This window comes from Artemia franciscana, chromosome 9 (genome assembly GCF_032884065.1).
Source record: "Artemia franciscana chromosome 9, ASM3288406v1, whole genome shotgun sequence".
Lineage (NCBI taxonomy): Eukaryota > Metazoa > Arthropoda > Branchiopoda > Anostraca > Artemiidae > Artemia > Artemia franciscana.
This window is the reverse complement of record NC_088871.1, coordinates 25,252,451-25,273,132: the sequence shown is the minus strand read 5'-3', so window position 1 is coordinate 25,273,132 and position 20,682 is coordinate 25,252,451. Positions and strand designations below refer to the sequence as shown.

At 37.7% G+C, this 20,682-nt stretch overlaps 1 protein-coding gene across 1 annotated transcript in view; it reads right to left on the bottom strand.

The window, feature by feature from the left end:
* LOC136031191 (SHC-transforming protein 1-like) overlaps window positions 1-20,682 on the bottom strand; it is a 78,481-nt gene that overhangs the window by 47,519 nt on the left and 10,280 nt on the right. Inside the window, exon 2 of the mRNA XM_065710547.1 lies at window positions 1,565-1,735. Coding sequence (XP_065566619.1) covers window positions 1,565-1,735 — 171 coding nt within the window. The remainder of the gene's footprint in view (window positions 1-1,564; window positions 1,736-20,682) is intronic.

Genomic DNA, 20,682 nt, shown 5'->3' with positions numbered 1-20,682 from the left:
TACTACTGTGAATAGTATTACAACTGTGACTAAGGGCATGAAGATGAAGTTTTCGAGAAATGTTAAGGGGGAGAGGTGAACTGGATCAAAAGACACCCTATGATTGCAGGTTGTCAAAAAGGTGTAACAGCAATATCTTAGGAACAGTTTGGTGTGTGAAGTTGAAACTGGTAGAGCTTGTAAAGAGGGATGTTGAACTAACCAAAAGAAAATATTTGCGTCCTAATGCTACTACTTCTATTCATTCTACTCCGGCTGTTACTATTATTACTACTTCTATTACTACTACTGCCACGAAAGCTTAGGCTACTACAATTAGTTCTACTGCTGCTAATAAGCCTAAGGAATTTAAGGCAAAAATTTTGGGAATGTGACAAAAAAATATCTGAAGAACAACATATATTATTAATTTATACCTTTAAAAGTAAGTTGTGGGAGATTTTGCACAAGCCAGAAGGCACTATATGTACACTTTTAATACTACCACTACAGTTATGTAACTAATGATAATAAAGGTATTAAGATAAAACTTAAGGGAACATTTAAAAGGAAAAAATATATGCATACAGGTTTTCAAAAGGTCTTATAAGCAATATCATAGGCAGCACCACCCTATAATAGCTAGAAATATCATTGAAACTTTTAAAGGAGCTAATTCAATTCAAAATTAAAAGTTCTGGCGCCCTTTTTAAGAGTAACAAGATATTGGAAGGGAAGCAGCCCCTCTCTCAAGCCCATTCATTTGCCAAACACGTCCAGTCAATTTTGAGACAGCCATTTTGTTCAGCATAATAGAAAGGTCCAGCAACTATGCCTTTAGATGTCAACCCCCATGGTTGCCAATAAGACACCTTAGCAATATGTCGACAACGACTGATGGTATTAAGCTGGAACCTTTGGGGATACTACTATGACCGCATCTGCTCCTACAACTTAAATAAATAAAAAGAGTGTAAGTGTATACAGACTGTCAAAGGGCATAGATAGCATCTTTTGGGAATGATATTAAGTTTTATTTTTCAGGTCAACTTCAGAAGCTATAAAACCAAATTAAACAAATACTGTTTGTATCTGGATTAACAATTGTTGAAAAGTTTCTCCAATATACAAATAGCAACCATATTGTAGATTTTTATAGGAAAAAACTGAAAAATTAAAATTTTTCTTTTTTCCACGAAAAAGACTAATGTAAATAAAAAACGAACAGAAATTAATATAAATTTTTTTTCCCATAAAATCAGTAACTCAAAGAAAAGTAAAGAGCTCCATTAAGCCAAGAATGAGCAAATTAAATGAAACTCAAAACAAAGAGAAATTACAATAAATAGCCAAGTCAAACTCAAAGCGAGCAAAATTACCATAAGTAGGGCTGATGAGCTCCATGCTTTCTAAAGACAAGAGCACAATCTATGCTTTGTCCCAGTTAGTCTTACTTAGCTTCTACGAAGTAAATACCCATTTACAAACGCAATAAGCACGTGGTCTGCTAAAGAGATCTTTTCATTTTCAAGAGAAATTCCGGGAAAAGCGTGATCAAATCAGAGAAGCAAAAGAAAAAACTTACTGGGTCACCACCAGAAGCAAACGAAATGTTGGGCATTTCATGACAAGCGATGAGAACGCCATCTTTAGTTGTCAGTTTCAAACAGGTACTATTCACAACCAAAATGACATCATTTCCGCCATGAGTTAAAACGGGTCGTTCGCCAAGGATCTTCAATAGTTTTCGATCCGTCTGAAAAAGGCAGCAGATTAATAATTTTCAAGAAATTCATACTGTTCGCCGGGTGTGGCGGGGCCAAAAGGTCTCGGAAAGCAATTGCTTTGAAACCTGACAATGCTGCTGTAAACGACAAATTATTCCAGAGTTCAACACAGTGGGTGTGGTAAAATGATGGGCTCTAGCGTTTTAAGAGTACGAAGTAAAAGTAAAACTTGTAGGTGGAATTAGAAGCCTGCTTCGTTGCATGATATACTGAACCAATCAATTGTGTGCTAAGTAGAAAATAATAAATACATGATAAAACAGAAAGGAGGTAAGCAGGGAAAGACAGCAGTAGAACTTTGTACATTTTTCTGGAAAGGGATTCCTCTAATCTTAGCATAAGTTTCCCTATAACACCCCTAAGCGAAGGGGAGGAAGCCTGAGTTCACATATACAAAGCTTGACAGGATCCTACAGAGAGTTTCAAAACACAAAATTCGGGTTAAAACCAATATTACTACCTGTGAAACATTCTTACTCTTCTAGAAACCCCCCCTAAAAATAAATTGATAGTAGTAAGCAGTATTTAAAAAAAAAACTACAGTTCGGAATTAAAAAAGACTCTTTGATACGAATTGTTCTCCCAGGTAATTTTAAGTTCGACATAAATATCTATTTTTGGATTTACAAAACGCATAGAGTTTCACGGTAAAAATGAATCAAAAACTTTAAAAATGCAAAAAAAAGCTTTCTTTCTTTTAACGTTACTAAAACCACTATTTAGGGACATAGCCAGGATTTTATCTAAAGAGGGGGTGGGGGATAATTTTTCTACGACATATAACCAGTAAAAGCGATGATATGTTCTCAATGATATGTATTCTTGACAATTTTTCTTTTCCATTTAACTGACATAATGAACGATGAAACCTGCTTAAAAGCACTTCGAAAAATGGCTTCTGTGGAATTTGTTACTAAACAAAATCTTTTTGTTACTTAAATGCGGGACTATATAATTCCACTTCCGTCGAGATCAGCTTTCTTCCTATATTTTGCGCGCATTTGTTTTATACAATCATCCCTTGGGGGGGGGGAACGAAAAAAAGCGTGATCGAACAGTTCATGGTAACGAAAGAAAATGCGGAGCGACATGGGCTAATGATAGCCGAAAACTCAAAAAGAATGAGATCTGGTAAAATACATATATCAAAGTAATCGGCTTTGTATGGTGATTCCAAGAGAATAAAATGACCAAGTTCAAAGTTACACATCGAAAAATACGATTTTTTTTATTTTTTTTTAATAGCCCAAGAGGTTGCGCCGCAAAGCGGCCTTTTTGCCATTTGGTGGCACTAAAATACAATTTTGACCAAAGAGGGTAAAGTTGTTGTTGACTAAAAATTCTGAGACAGTCAATGGATTAAAAATTTGAAAATTACTATACATTCAGCTTTCCTGTTTCGGAGTTAATGATGCCATACAGGGGCACATTCTTTCCAAAACATTCATGTAGTCCATATAAAATAAATGTTAAGTTAAGGTAGACACCTCGGTACTTATATGATATACGCCCTACCGTTCTAGTTGTTCATTCATTGACGCATTATAGAACTGTTTTTTTTTCGTTAGTTTCTTTAAGTTTAGCGTGAGATAAGAAAAAAAGAAGTGACAGAATAGATGGAAAATACATAATTTGGACTACATATTTGCACATTAGGGGGAGGGGGTTAATCATTTGGACAGTGTGGAGTAGAAAACAATTCTTACTACATAATGTGTGGAATAAGTGTACCTATCACATTAGGCATGCAGACCCGCTACACTTTGCCCCCCCCCCATCTCCCTAATGTGCAAAAATATAGTTCAAACTTATTTTTAAAGTATTATGTTTTTATCTTACTTTGGTATGTTTCATTAGGATTGAGCATCAGAGAAAATATTAGAAGAACATTAGTTAGGGCGTATATCATACAAATACCGACACTTCTTCATCTAACCAAGTTAATTCGCTTAATGTATGATAAAGTAATGTATAAATATGTATAACTTCGGATTAGCTATTATGAAGAGGGCTGGTGCGTTATTACGTAGGTTCGGAAGGGTATGTGTTCCTGGTCTCTCAAAAAGTGCACTTTTATATCAAAGTTTTCTAGTAAACTCTAATCTCCTGTCATTTCGATTGCTCACCCATAATCTCCTATCATATCTTGGGTAGGCCGTGGTATGATTTGAAAAACAACCCAAAAACTAAATAAAAGAAAAACAAGTTTTTGCAAATGAAAGCAAGGAACAACACTAAACCTTAAAACGAAGAGAAACAATTTCGTACATTAGGGAGACTGAATATTAAGGTAGGGCGCATATATCCGAGTACCGGCACTTCTTTTAAAGTTTTATTTAACCAAGTTGATTCATCTAATGTATGATAAATTGATGTACAAAGATGTATAACTTCGCATTAGCTATTATGAAGAGGAGTGGTGTGTTATTGCGTAGGTTCGGAAGGGTATGTGTTCCTAGTCTCTCAAAAAGCGCACTTTTATACCAAAGTTTTCTACTAAACTCTAATCTCCTACCCTTTCGATTGCTCACCCATAATCTCCTACCATATCGTGCATAGGCCACGGTATGTTTTGAAAATAATCCAGAAACTAAATAACAAAAAAACATGTTTTTGCAAATGAAAGCAAGGAATAACACTGAAACTTAAAACGAACAGAAACGATTTCGTATATGATGGGGACCGAACCCCCTACCCCCTCCACCGCTCTTTAGGCTACAGTTTTAGAGTGTTTTAAAATTATTTCTTATTCAAATCCGAATGCCCTTGTATTCAACGAGTTGTGCTTAAAGAATGTGGACAAAAAAGTCGAACTTACTCATTTTAAGTTATAATGTCCTTCCTTGCCTTCATTTGTCAAAAGAATCTTTTTATTTTAAAAAAAAAGAAGAAAAAAGGTAGCACATTGGACTTACTAATAGGTAAAGGGTTTTCATAAGGGTGATTTTATTGGTCTACCTTTAATATTAATTATACCTTTTATATTAACCTAAATGAAGCTTACTATTTTAAAATTGTATAACCTTGTAAATAATTGCCAGTTTCTTTTAAAATCCTTTTTTGCTATGGTTTGCTTTTTACTAGGCTGCAGCCAGAGTTGCCAAGAACTAGGCTCCTAGAAGGGTTAAAGTTTCGGTCAACACGTGCTTTCAGCGTCACCTCGATTTGTAAGATGGTGCTTGGTATCATCTCAGTTTTTTCTGCGTCATAGCAAGGTCTTTTTTACAAACAGAAAGCAGAAACTCGTTAATAATTGCTTGAAAAAAATATAACCTACTATTCATTAATCAGACTAAAACAGAGGAGGGGGTAAGTGGCCTCCAATTTTTTTTTTTAGATTTCTTCAAATTAATTATACTAAGAACTTCGGATGGACGGGTACGGGGAAAAATGGATTGGAAATCTCCATAATCTTTCTATAGGTTTCCACAGGGGTTCTAAAGGGTTGAAGCCATTTTGACCCCCATCATGAAAAAACCATATGCATTGAGAAATATTAATCGACAATTTTATTATAGAATATTTTTTCTATAGAATATTTTATAGAATATAATTTTATAGAATATAATATTTTATTATAGAATATTTTTCTATATATAAATTTTTTCTAGAATATTACGAAAAAAATTTTGTAATATTTTTTTGACTGCTTGTTTGTCCAAATAAATGCAATTTGAGCTCATTTATTTAAAAGAGCTCTGATCTTTCGTAAAAAAGAGAAGAAAAAGAAAAAATGTCAAGAATCAATGAGTTGTTTCCAGCTAACGTTCCCTTGGTTCTGAAACTTTAATTGAGATGTCTTCACGGCCTGAAATTTTTATCAGATCAACATAATAAGAGCATTTTACAAATGAATCAATTCAAACATTTTATATTCAAACTTTCATTTTATCCCTGATAAGCTCCTCTTGGTCGCCCAGTCAAAATTTAAATCTTCTTGATCTCCACATCCAATTCCCCCGTCGAGTTTCAGCTGGGTCCCTTATGCTGTTAAAATGTACCCTTAGCCGAACGGAACTAGAAATGCCGCAGAGGTGCCCTTTTGACAATGTGGATGTTCACTAAAAGTTTTACTTTAGTATCCTTATCCAATCCTGAGATTTTACAAATACGTCTTTTTGACAACCCAGAAACACACAGTGATGTCTTATTTATCCCAACATGCACTGAAAGTGTCAACTTATTACCCTTAGTCGTCCCTGAAACATTGCAGAAAAACCCTTTCGACAACATGGATGCACAGAGTAGCTTTAATTTACTGGGAAAGTCCCACGCCCAGAATCCCCCGAAAATTTCAACTTAATACCATTAGCCGTTCCTGAAATATTGCAGTCACGTCCTTTTTACCACTTTGATACGTAGCGTCTTTTTCTTCAGTAAAACGCTATTCACAACTTTTCCTGCAATTTTCTGCTTAAAGGTCCTTTTCCTTTACTGAGGTATTGCAGATACGACCTTTCGGCCACCTGGAAGCACATGGTTTTATTTTTATTAGTGCAATATTCCCCTGAACATGCCCTAAAAATTTCAAGCCAACATCTCTAGCATTCCGTGAGATATTGCAGATATGCCCTTTTGACAACCTTGCATGTACAGAGTGTCCTTACATTCAGTTAGACATCCCCAACAACATGTCCTGAAATTTCCAACGCAATACCCTTAGCTGTTCCTGGGGTATTACAGAGACATCGTTTTGACAGTCTGGATATACATATTGTATTTTGATTTGTCCTTACATCAACCTCATCTTTCCCTGGACGTTTCAACTTAATACCCTATTTCGTTTTTGACGTATTCCATCTATATCATTTCGACAACCTGTAATTACTCCTAACAAGCTCTTCTGATTTATTTCAATAGTTGTAGTACTAGTAGAAGAAAAAGTAGAAGTAGTAGTTGCATTAGTAGCAGTACATCGGAAGTAGTCTCAGTCCCGAAAGCCGCTGTCGCAATAACGGTTGGAAATAGTCACAGTTTCAAGTAGTCGCGGTCACAGTCATAAGTAGGTAGATGTACGCCCTCAACGCAGAACTGAGCTGGAACTTGTTGAAGTGCCGAACATAAGAATTAATTTTTTGACACCCGCAAAAGGGTAAACAGATTTAAAAATAAAATCAAAACTTACAGAAAAAACAAATGCACCACCATGCGGCAATACGTTTTATGCAAATCCGAACCTTAATATGTATTTTTTTTTATACTTTTAGATATATTGGTTATCTCAACATTTTCAACCAGTCGCAATTTGGTTCTCGTTGGGACAAAATCGTCTTCGGGTGCTACTAAATGGCACAAAACGCCACTTTTCCGTCGCACAATCTATTTGGTCACTTGAGAGGAGCACTAGAACTTTTAATTTTCATTCGAATAAGCCGACTCCAGATCTTCTATGACCATTCGTTGGGTAATATCACCCCCAAAGGAGGAGAGGAGGGGGGGGGCAAACAAACGAAGAAACGTATCCACGCTCTGTCCTCTGGCAAAAATGTGAAATGCTACATTTTTATAGATAGGACCTTGAAATCTCTAATATGCTGAATCTAGCGGTGTGAGTTTCATCAAGATCACTTTCCTTTTTGGGGGGTATTCCCCTCTTTATCGAAAACAGGAAATTTCACAGTAACGTTTGATGGGTAACATTAAACTTCATGAATTTTACTTATTCAGAATCGGCATATAAAGCCAATCCTCATGTCGGGTTAATAATTACTATTAAAATTCTGTTTTTTCAATTTTCAGTCACAATTGGCTGACTTTTCTCCTTACTTACAGTTGTCCAAAAGGTTTGACAAAGTTTCGAATGATGAATGAAACAGTTAAAAAAAAAAAAAAAAAAAAAAAAAAAAACAGCGTTGAAAAGAGAAAATCTCCTAGCAACTAAAACATCCAATACAAAACATGCAACATAGAAGGCAATCCTGGCTTTAGCATAACTACAACGCAATTAAATACTTGAATTTAAGCGAACATCTAAGCAACAAAAACCAAAGCCTTATTAAGAGATACCTTTTTTCTTTAGAAAAAGGTTTCCAAAACAAATCAGTTTGAACTGGGATAACAAAGCAATAATGACTCTAAAATTCACCCCAGTAGCCCTTTCTAAACAAATTAGTTATTATTAGAACACAAAATCTACTCGCATTTGTGCTATTTCAGAGAATTACATCATTTAGTCCAGGTCGCTAATCGTAGCGTGAACAACAACAATCGAGAGGCTTCCAAAAACAGCACTTCACCTTATTGCTCCGTCTTTGTTCTTTGTTTTCATAATTAATTTTAGGCAGTGCCGTTCCAAGGATTGGTGGTGCACAGAACAATTTAATATTGCCCCCATCCTCTCTAAAAATTTTTGATTGAACTAGCAAATGATTGAAGCAATTACGTTAAAAATCTTGGTCGCTGCCCAACCCTCAGCCACTGTGCTTAGGACAGCTTACACGACCCTTACTTTGAACGGCATCGATCTTCAGAGACAGTGCCGATAAAAAAAGAAAAGGAAATTCAAATAATAGTTTCAGTTGTTTGGATCTGATTTCCCAACGTTACTTACAAAAATAAATGCTAATGTTTCCAAGCCACGTTTAATATTAAAAAAAAAAGAAGAATAGATTATTTACCTTGAAATAAAACATTTTATTCGTGTTTATTTTCAAGCACATTTTTCTTCCTCTTTTTTGGGAGGGGGAGGGTAGTCAGTCCTTTGAATCAATCAGAAAGGGCTGGATCCCTCTCCTACGTGCAGGTAGCAGGAATACCAGCCATTCGTAAAATAATACATGTAGAAATAAAAGGCATTGAGTGGCCTATGGATATAATAAACTAACTGAAAACTAACTAACAAATTTAGATAGCTTTAAAAGTTTGATTGTGAAGGATTGTAACTCAAAGCGAAGACTTTAAGCTCCTGCAACAAGTAGAACAGGTTCAGCTGCATGTACTGAGTTTCCTTTTGAAGTTAAACTGGTTGGATTATCTAAGTTGAGTTTACCGGTTTGGGTTCTCTTTGCAGAGCTTCTAGTTCAAGTTGAACATGTTGGATTGTCTCCGTCCGGTATATCGTTTTGGGCTCACGGGACTGTATTTCTTGTAATGCGTTGTCTGTTCTGAGCTTCCTATATTGATTGAGCACTCAATGCAGAGGACCTGGTGACTACACAACTGGGACAAGGGAGTAGGTATGCAAGGAATTGAGTGATTCAGACGAAATTTATTTGAGATATTGGCTTCCCTCTCAAAAAGCTCGAACAAGGAGACATGAGAAATGGAGGTTAAAGTTCATAGTACGAGTTTCGATTAAGAATTTTTTTCTTGGGTTGTTTAAATTATACACAAAGTAGAAACACAGGTTTGAAGTTTCCCTTCAAAGTAAAAATGGATAGATCGTAAATTTCTGGCAGAGAGTTCCAAATTTTATTGAAAATTATGATAAGACTTCATGTAACAATTGGGGCTGAAGGATGTATAGAACTTGGATCATTTTCGAAGCCCATTAAAGATAGATATTATCGAAGATCTTGAACTGATAGAAAGATAACACGCCAAATCCCGTGATTTGCCGCGTTTCTCGGAAAATACGGTCAACGGAAACAATGCAATTTAGTTAGAATTTTTGTTTGGGGAAGGGATAAGAGTAATTTTTCAAGGGGATACCAGGAGATATTTTTTATTTCAAAACTGAATTTCAGGCGGGGGGCTTACCTAGTCTAATCAACCAATCCTCATTGGATTGGTTATCAGAAGTATTAGTTCTCTTTTTAAGGGTCAAAGTGATGAGAGGGCAGATATTCCCCGTCCTCAACCACACACACGTAGTTTTTTCCCGAAATTCATCAGATAGAAATTTTAATATGGTCATTTGTTGTCCTAGAAACTTCGAAAAAGGCTCATTCGGTTGAAAATGAATGAGCTAGTGCCCTTTCTAATAGTCAAAAGTGATTGGAGGGCAACCAGCCCCCCTCAAACAAATCATTCCCTCAAACACTTCCAATCAAAATCTTGAGATAGCTATTTTGTTTGACGTAGTTTAGAAGTCTAGAAATTATCTCTTTGGGGATGAGAACCCCCCCCCCCCCCAGAGCCCTCAGGGCAAGGTTTGTAAGTTATGCCCCGAGGAAATATAAGGTTTATGGAAAGTGTGGTCGTACAAACTTCGAAGGGGGCTCACTGGATTCAAAATCGGAAGTTTAAGTGCCCTTTTAAGAGTCAAACTTACCGGAGGGCAGCTTTACCCCCACGTCACATTTTCCCCAAAGACATCCGACAGAAATTTTTAGATAGTCATTTGTTCAAAAATAGTTCAAAGATTACACAACAAGGCCTTTGAGGTTGACACAACCCCCAGAGACAGGGGGGCAAGGGTTTTAGGTTATGCCACGGGGGGCATGTAATATCTATATCTATATATATAAAAACTAGCTGTTGGGGTGGCGCTTCGCGCCACCCCAACACCTAGTTGGTGGGGCGCTTCGCGCCCCCCAAAGCCCCCCCGCGCGCGTAAGTCGTTACGCGCCATTGTAGTTGTGTCCCACCTGTGAATAGAGATAGATATAAATATATGTTTTTAACTACGTAAAACATGCGAATATACAACATTCTTCGCTGTCCCATTGTCTGTGCATATAAATAGATTGTCAGGTTTACTGACTCTTGAACATGCAACATATAATTGTCCATGGGAAAAACAATCCGTATTCAGATCTATACCTCATTATTCTAATGATGTGTCCCTGTGTCCCGGTCGTCATTTATATTCCCTGTGTCCCGGTCGTCATTTGTGTCCCGGTGTCCCAGTTTGTAATTTCTCTTTGAGTGTCCCGGTCGTCATTTATATTCCCTGTGTCCCGGTCGTCATTTGTGTCCCGGTGTCCCGGTCTGTAATTTCTATTCGAACAATCCCTGTGTCCCGGTCGTCATTTATATATCCCGCCTGTGCCCTCGGCGTCCCCGTTGTAGTTGTGTCCCTGTGTCCCGGTCGTCATTTATATTCCCTGTGTCCCGGTCGTGATTTGTGTCCGGGTGTCCCAGTCTGTAATTTCTCTTTGAGGTTCCCGGTCGTCACTTATATTCCCTCTGTCTCGGTCGTCATTTGTGTCCCGGTCTGTAATTTCTCTTTGAGTGTTTTTTCTTTTTAGTTTTTTTTTTAGTTTTTTACCTTTTTTCTTTTTTCAGTTTTCTTTTTCTTCTTTATTTTTCAGCGTCACTATGAAGTACATATCGACAAACCTTTGTTTTTTTAACTTAAATCTGGTAGGCATTGATGACCTTATCCAAGTCAAAATCCCAAACCCAATCATCATCGCTATCATTTTCAGTTTTGATATGTTTTGACTCTCGCTGTCCAGGTGGATTTTCATCTAACTGCGCGGTTTTGCGTTCTTTAGCCGCAAGCCTGTTTTCTTGCTGTTCTTGTGATTCCCCGGCACGCTTTCTTTTCTTACTTTCTCTATCAGCTGCAAGCCTGTTTTCTTGCTGTTCTTGTGATTCCTCGGAACGCTTTCTTTTCTTACTTTCTCTATCAGCAGCAAGTTTTTTGGCATAAACTCTTTGAGCAGCTTCCTCGGCTGTTGCCATTGTAGGTTCTTCAGTCATTTTACAATTAAACATTTTTCCGTGAACAAATGTCTTAAATACCGTCATTGACGTCACCGTCATAGCAAAAATGACGACAACTAACTTCATGACGTCACTCGACACAGAAACATGACGTCACCTGACAGACAGACAACTTATTTTTATATATATAGATAAGTTGTCTGTGTGTGTGTCTGTCGAGTGACGTCATGTTTGTGTGTCGACTGACGTCATGTTTGTCGACTGACGAAATTACAGACCGGGACATCGGGACACAAATGACGACCGGGACACCGGGACATAGGGAATATAAATGACGACCGGGACACTCTAAGAGAAAGCGACCGGGACACAAGGAATGTTCGATTAGCAATCACCATCAACAAAGCACCGGGACACAAATGACGACCGGGACACAGGGAATATAAATGACGACCAGGAAACTCAAAGAGAAATTACAGACCGGGACACCGGAACACAAATGACGACCGGGACAAAAATAACGACCGAGACACCGGGACACAGGGAATATAATTAGCAATCACCATCAACAAAGCACCGGGACACAAATGACGACCGGGACACAGGGAATATAAATGACGACCAAGACACTCAAAGAGAAATTAAAGACCAGGACACCGGAACACAAATGACGACCGGGACACCGGGACACAGGGAATATAAATGACGACCGCGACACTCAAAGATAAATTACAGACTGGGACATCGGGACACAAATGACGACCGGGACAAAGGGAAACTACAACGGGGCCGCTGGGGGGCACAGGGGGATATATAAATGACGAAGGGGACACAGGGAATGTTCGATTAGCAATCACGATCTACAAATCACCGGGACACAAATGACGATCGGTACACAGGGAAACAACAACAACGGGGACGCCGGAGGGCACAGGGGGATATATAAATGACGACGGGGACACAGGGAATGTTCAATTAGCAATCACCATCAACAAAGCTCAAGGGCAATCATTAGAATAATGAGGTATAGATCTGAATACAGATTGTTTTTCCCATGGACAATTATATGTTGCATGTTCAAGAGTCGGTAAACCTGACGATTTATTTATATGCACAGACAATGGGACAGCCAAGAATGTTGTATATTCGCAAGTTTTACGTAGTAAAAAATATATATATATATATCTATCTATATTCACAGGTGGGACACAGGGACACAACTACAACGGCGCGTAACTAATATGGCGCGTAACGACTTACGCGCGCGGGGGGGCTTGGAGGGGGGCGCGAAGCGCCCCCACCAACTAGGTGTTGGGGTGGCGCGAAACGCCACCCCAACAGCTAGTATATATATAAAAATAAGTTGTTGGTGTGTTGACTGACGTCATGCATGTTTGTCGATTGACGTCATTATAAGGATTGAGCATTATGTCGTCATGAAGTTGTTTGTCGAGTCACGTCATGTTTGTTATGACGGCAAAGGCTTTGTATATGACGTCATTATAAGTATATAAGAAGGCCTTCAGAGAAAAATTTTTAATATAGATTTTAAAATGACAGAAGAACCTACAATGGCAACAGCCGAGGAGGCTGCTCAAAGAGTCTATGCCAAAAGGCATGCGGCTAATGGAGAAAGTATGAAAAGTAAGCGTGCCGAGGAATCACAACAACAGCGTGAAAACAGGCTTGCGGCTAATAGAGGAAGTATGAAAAGAAAGCGTGCCAAGGAATCACAGGCTAATAGAGAGAGTATGAAAAGAAAGCGTACCGAGGAATCACAACAACAGCGTGAAAACAGGCTTGCGTCTCAAAGAGAAATCACCAAAAGAAAGCGTGCCGAGGAATCACAAGAGCAACTTGAAAATTTTCGCTTGGTATTCAGGTACAGCCCAGTCGATGAGTAGATGTGTTCAAATCGGGACTATGTCTAAAATTTGTCCCTATTGCAAGGCCTTGAAATTTAATGGTAAAACAATGGGAATGTGTTGCGCCTCAGGAAAAGTTAAACTTCCTCAACTGGCTGCACCACCAAAGCCATTGAAGACTTTGCGTAGTGGAATTACATCAGAATCTAAGCGTTTTTTTGTTAAACATCAGAAAATATAACTCATGTTTCCAAATGACGTCGTTTGGTGCCCAAATCGAAAATCAAGATCAATTTATGCCTATTTTCAAAGTAAAAGGGCAAATTTATCATAGAGCAGGGTCCCTTCTACCATTCTCAGGCAAGAATCATAAATTTTTACAACTGTACTTCATCAGTGATAGAAATTCTGAATTGAATGCACGTTGCGAAATTTCTCCAGACGTTGAAAGGACTATCGTTTCCCAATTGCAACATCTTTTGCAGGAAAATAATAATTTAGTGTGTCTGTTCAAAACAGCCATCGATTTGATGCCTACTGATACGCATAAAATTGTTATTTCCACTGACAAAACGCCTCCTGGCCAACATGTGGGAAGATATAATGCTCCAACTATCGACGAAGTGGCAATCGTTATGGTTGGTGATCAGTTTTTACCTCGAGATATTATTCTTCATAAGCGAAACGCTCAGTTGGTAACAATTGCTGAAACTCATCGATGCTACGATGCCCTACAATATCCTATAATTTTTTGGGATGAAGCCGATGGCTATCACTTTAACAATAAATTGCAAGATCCATCCACTAACAAACAAACGGATAAGAAATGCAGCACAATGCATTATTATTCCTATAGACTAATGATTCGGCAGGTTGAAGACAATTTTATTTTAAAATGCCGTCAATTGTTTCACCAATACATCGTTGATATGTATGCAAAACTTGAATCAGAACGTTTGCTATCTATCCGTCTGAATCAGACCAAGCTCCGCTCTGAACAATACATTCATTTGTGAGATACAGTTGTAAATGACGGTAATACCACAAACGTTGGAAGATTAGCGATTTTACCTTCATCACATGCTGGCAACAGTCCCCATCATATGCATGAATATGTTCAAGATGCTATTGCGTATGTTCGTCTCTATTGTCGTCCAGATTTATTTATTACATTTACATGTAATCAATCTTGGGAAGAGATTCGGCAGCTTTTACTTCAAGGACAATCGGCGGTTCATAGACATGACATTACGGCCCGTGTCTTCCGGCAAAAGTTGAAATCACTAATAAACTACATAGTAAAACTTAAAGTGTTTGGGTCAATGCGATGCTGGATGTACTCAGTGGAATGGCAAAAACGAAGATTGCCACGCGCACATATTTTAATCTGGATACATGATAAAATTACTTCTAATGAAATTGTCGATGTGATTTCCGCTGAAATTCCTGAAGAAAATGTCGAAAAGGGGTTATATGATATTGTTGTAAAAAATATGATACATGGACCTTGCGGTGCACTGAATGAAAAATCACCATGCATGGCCAAAGAAGGTGCACAAAGCAATATCCTAGACTTTTAGTACCCAACACAATTACTGGCAATGATGGTTACCCACAATATAGAAGAAGATCTACTGAAGATGGCGGTAAAACAGCAACAATAAAAAAGCATAACGGTACCACCATCGAAATAGATAATCCGAAGGTTGTTCCATATTCACCTTTATTGTCAAAAAAACATTTAATGCACACATAAACCTTGAATACTGTAACTCCGTAAAGGCAATCAAATACATATGTAAATACGTCACCAAAGGCAGGGACATGGCAGTTTTTGGCTTGCAGTCCGAAATCAGTGATATCCATGAAATCGTACAATATAAGGCTGGAAAATACATTAGCAGTAATGAAGCTGTTTGGCGAATTCTTTCATTTCCGATACATGGACGAAGTCGAGCTGTTGTTCATTTAGCGGTACATTTACAGAATGGACAACGTGTTTATTTTTCGGAATACAACGTGCGACAAAGAGCCCTGAATCCACCGGATACAACGTTAACTGCTTTCTTTTCGTTATGTCGAAATGATTCTTTTGCAAAAAACTGTTGTATACTGAAGTGCCTTCGTATTACACGTGGAATGCTAAAAATAAAGTATTTGAAAGACGGAAACACGGTAAGTCAGTCGACGGCCAGCCTACCATCTTCAAAGATACCACGATAGGAAGACACTACACCATTCACCCCATTCAACATGAATGCTTCTTTCTCCGCCTGCTTTTGGCGAATGTACCCAGTCCGACGTCCTTTGATAATTTGAGAACTGTAAACGGTATTATACATGACACTTACCATAGTGCATGCCAAGCTCTGAAATTATTGGAGAATGACCAACAACGGGATAACTGCATCAATGACGCGTGCGAAACGTCAACCCCAAGTCAAATTCGTGCATTGTTTGGAATCATACTAACAACTTGCTCTCCTTCAGCTCCTACAGAGTTATGGGAAAAATATAAATCGAAAATGGTCAAGGATATACTCCATCGAAAACGGCTAGAGACGTCAGATATGAGTTTTGATTTAAAATCAGAAATTTATCACTACACTTTAGTTATTATTGAAGATTTGTGCGTATGTATGGCAAACAAACCTCTTCAGGGTTTGGGAATGCCTTCACCTAATCGTAACGCTGCTGTTTCTAAATGTGTAGAATTGGATCTTGAACAAAGTTACAGCACGAGTAATCTATTGTCGTATGTACAAAATAACATTTCTAAATTAACGTCTGAGCAAAAGAACATTTATGATAAGATAATGCATTGTGTCGATAACAACGTTGGAGAAATCTTCTTTTTGGATGCGCCAGGAGGTACTGGTAAAACATTTGTGATAAAATTGATTCTGGCATCAATTCGATCAAAAAATGACATAGCGTTGGCTATTGCGTCATCGGGAATAGCGGCAACGTTGCTGCCTGGTGGAAGAACTGCTCGTTCCGCTTTGAAATTGCGTCTGAATTTTCATTCTACAGAAACTCCCACGTGCAATATTTCCAAATCATCTGGGATGGGTAAAGTATTGCAGCAATGGAAACTTATTATTTGGGACGAGTGCACAATGGCACATAAAAATTGTTCGAGACTCTGGATCAATCTTTAAGAGATTTGCGAGGGAATTCGAAACCCTTTGGCAGCACATTAATATTACTTGCGGGAGATTTCAGGCAAACAATACCTATAATACCTAGATCAACCCCTGCAGACGAAATGAATGCTTGCCTGAAAAAATCTAATTTATGGTCACACGTAAAGACATTAAAATTAACTACAAATATGCGTGTCCGATTGCAAAACGATGACTCTGGTCAAACATTTTCAGATCATTGCTGGCAATTGGAAACGGAAAGCTCCCAGTAGACTCAATTTCAGGACGTATACAACTGCCTGCTGAATTCTGTAATTTAGTGACGTCCAAAAATGAATTGGTTGAAAAAGTATTTCCGAATATTCTAACCAATTATAAAAATCATAAATGGCTAAAAGAACGAGCGATTCTGGCAGCCAAGAATAAAGACGTCCACGAAATCAAAAATATTGTTTTGACCAAGATTCGAGACCAGGCAGTCCTTTACAAGTCATTCGACACAGTTCTGGAACCAAATGAGGCGGTTAATTATCCATCTGAATTTTTAGATTCCCTGGATCTCCCAGGGTTTCCACCACACGTGCTACAACTAAAAATAGGCGTACCAATAATATTGTTACAATATTTCAACCCACCAAAGCTTTGCAATGGCACGCGACTTGCCGAAAAAAAAAAACAACGGAAAACGTAATAGAGGCAACAATCTTGACAGGGCCTTTTGAGGGTGAGGCTGTTCTTATTCCTCACATTCCCATGATTCCAACGGATCTGCCTTTTCAATTTAAAAGATTGCAATTCCCAATTCGGTTTGCATTTGCAATAACCATCAACAAAGCTCAAAGGCAATCATTAGAAAAATGCGGTATAGATCTTAATACAGATTGTTTTTCCCATGGACAATTGTACGTTGCATGTTCGAGGGTCGGTAAAACTGACAATCTATTTATATGCACTGACAATGGGACAGCGAAGAATGTTGTATATTCGCAAGTTTTACGTAGTTAATTTGTATTGTATATGTATATCTATCTATCTATCTATATAAAAATAAATTGTATGTATGCATGTTTGTTTGTTTATAAAAAGAGCGTTTGCATATGACGTCATTATAAGTATATAAGGCTTTGTATATGCACAGACAATGGGACAGCCAAGAATGTTGTATATTCGCAAGTTTTACGTAGTTAAAAACATATATATATATATATATATATAATATATATATATATATATATATATATATATATATATATATATATATATATATATATATATATATATATATATATATATATATATATATATATATATATATATATATATATATATATCATAGGTGGGACAGAGGGACACAACTACAATGGCGTGTAACTAATATGGCGCGTAACGACTTATGCGCGCGAAGCAGCTTGGGGGCTCGAAGCGCCCCCACCAACTAGGTGAAGAATATTGTATATTCACAAGTTTTACGTAGTTAAAAACATATATATATATAAATATATATATATATATATATATATATATATATATATATATATATATATATATATGTATATATATATATATATATATATATATAAATATATATATATATATATATATATATATATATATATATATATATATATATATATGTATATATATATATATATATATTTATATATATATATATATATATATATATATATATATATATATATATATATATATATATATATATATATATATATATATTCACAGGTGGGACACAGGGACACAACTACAGTGGCGCGTAACTAATATGGCGCGTAACGACTTACGCGCGCGGGAGGGATTGGGGGGTGGCGCGAAGCGCCACACCAACGGCTAGTTTTTTTTATAGAAGGGGTGGTCTTGTGAAATTTAGAGGAAGCTCATTTGATTGGAAGCTGTCCTGGCTAATTGGTTGACGAGCTGGTGTGAGGATTCATTCTCCAAGAAGCACGGTTTCGATCACAAGCGAAGCCGGTCATTTGGTTTGGGACAGGGGTCATTGTTGTGACTGTAAACTCAGCCAGAGTCAAACTAGCTCTAAATGGATACCTGGAGAAATCTCAGGAAGGTAAGCAGGAAGGGTGCGCAAAAGCACTGGATGGTCGGCACCGAGCCCCCCATTGCACTCCCTCGCTGAAGGGCCACAAAAAGGAGATCGGCACTGCTGGTTTGGACCTTAAGGGTCTAGTGCCGTCTTGCTTACTTTTACCTGCTTAAATTTAATTGGATATGTATAGTTCTAGTTCAATTTTAAGAGTCAAACGTGACGGAGGGAAAATAGCCCCCCCCCCTGACATCCTCTTTTCCCCAAATACATTCAATCGAAATTGCGAGAGAGCCATTTTGTAACCAATAGTCCAAAGAGCATATAATAATTTCTTCAGTAATCAAATATAAGGGAATATTTAGGCGGACGTTGAACTAAATCAACACTATGAGCAGGTGGACTTTCGAAAAGATGACAAAGCAATATTTCTAGAACAACTTATATTAATAAGTTAGACCTTAAGAGTAAGTTTTGGCGGATTTTGAACAAGCCAGCAGGCACTATGTGTATACTTTTAATACTAGCACTACATTTACTGTAACTAATGACGCTAAGAGTATTAAGGTGAAACTTCTAGAAAGCGTTTAGGGGGAGTTTCAATTCAACGAAAAAACTGTACGTATGTTTGTTTTCAAAAGGGCATATAAGCAATACGATAGGCAGCTCCACTCTATAATAGCTTGAAATATCATTGAAACATTAAAATGAGCTACTTAGAAACAAAATTAAAAGTACTAGTGTCCTTTCTAAGAGTAAAAAGAGATAGGAAGACAATCAGCCCATCTCTCAAGGCTATTCATTCTCCAAACACATCCAGTCAATTAAATAAAAAAAAAAAAAATACTATTTGTGTCAGGATTAAAATTGTTGAAAATGTTTTCTCCCAACATGCAAATAGCCGGCTAAACTATGGATTCTTATAGAAAAAAAAACTATGCAATAAAAAACGAACAAAAATTACTTTTTTTTGAATTTTTCAACAAAACAAAGGAACAAGCAAACAAAGGTACAAGCAACAGAACTTTTGAATGTTTACGAACAGGAATAAACCGTGCGATTGGCGTCCATGAGCAAGAGTAACAAATCACTGGTAGAATTACACTTAATACAATTAGTGTCATCACTTGTTAGGCTTCTTTGAAAAACGATCAATCAGTTCTGACTTCCTCTTTAAAACAAGTTTTCCCAAAGATTCAGCATTATCTGCCCTTTCTTTAAGACGAGCTCTTAATGCTGCTTCCAGCATGCTTTGAGTAAGACTAATGTTCAAAGAATCCTCATGTTCTACTGTTTTCTTCAGACGCTCTCCTGCTTCTTTCAGAAGAGTATTACCGATTTCTTGACTGTAGCTCCGCTATTTCTGACTCTAGCTCCGCTGTTTTTTGTTTCCTCTGGACCAGGTCCTGGACTGCCAATGCAGCATCTTCCTTTTCAACTTCAAGCTATTCTTTTTTCCAATTCATCCTGTTTTCGTCTAAGTTCATAGCCAGCTCTAGCTGAATTGGTCAAAAACAGCAGCCTCTTTGTGAACGGAGTAAGCTCGGGTTTGTTGTCACAGTTGCGCCTAGCATTAGCAAAAAAAAACTTTTGCGTTTAGTGTCCACTCCTATGTACGGGCTTGAATGGTAGTCATCAACAGAGCTGAATGAGAAAATCTTTTGCTCCACGTTTGCGCTTCATTGGCAGAGCGAATGAACTGCTCTAACTAGACAACCCGAGGACTGATATTTCACATCACCACCTGGTGTCTCTAGCTCTAGGATCTTTTGCCAATAGCTATCGATTCATGTACTGTTCGTGGGTGGTGACACAGGGTCCAACTGTCATAATAACCTTTCTCCCTCGACTTTCTCGATGTTCGTCTCAAACGAACGTTTTCTTGTAACGTACAGAACATCACTGCAACCCATCGGCTGGGAATCTGGCTTGGGAGGTCTGAAGCAGCTAAGGCTTCAAAAAAACTCGTTGTTCACACGACAGTTTGAAAAAAAAAATCCCGCACAGCAGATTTGAGGTGCTTCCTAACTTGTAGGAAAAAAAATTCCTATCTTTCTGAGACGCTTTCGAAGAAGAAAGATCTGAAAGGATTTGCCCATAACACAAAGATTGCTCTAGATATAGTTCTGCAGCACTGTCTATGCTTTTAAATCCCACGACAAGGTGATGGTTGATACCATTGGGCATTTACAATCTGTCCGAGGAGAACTGTGGATAAGCAATGCAACTCAAGATTCAGCACATGAATCAACGGCTCTTGCTGTCAAAACACTCCTGTGAATACATTGAAGGTATTT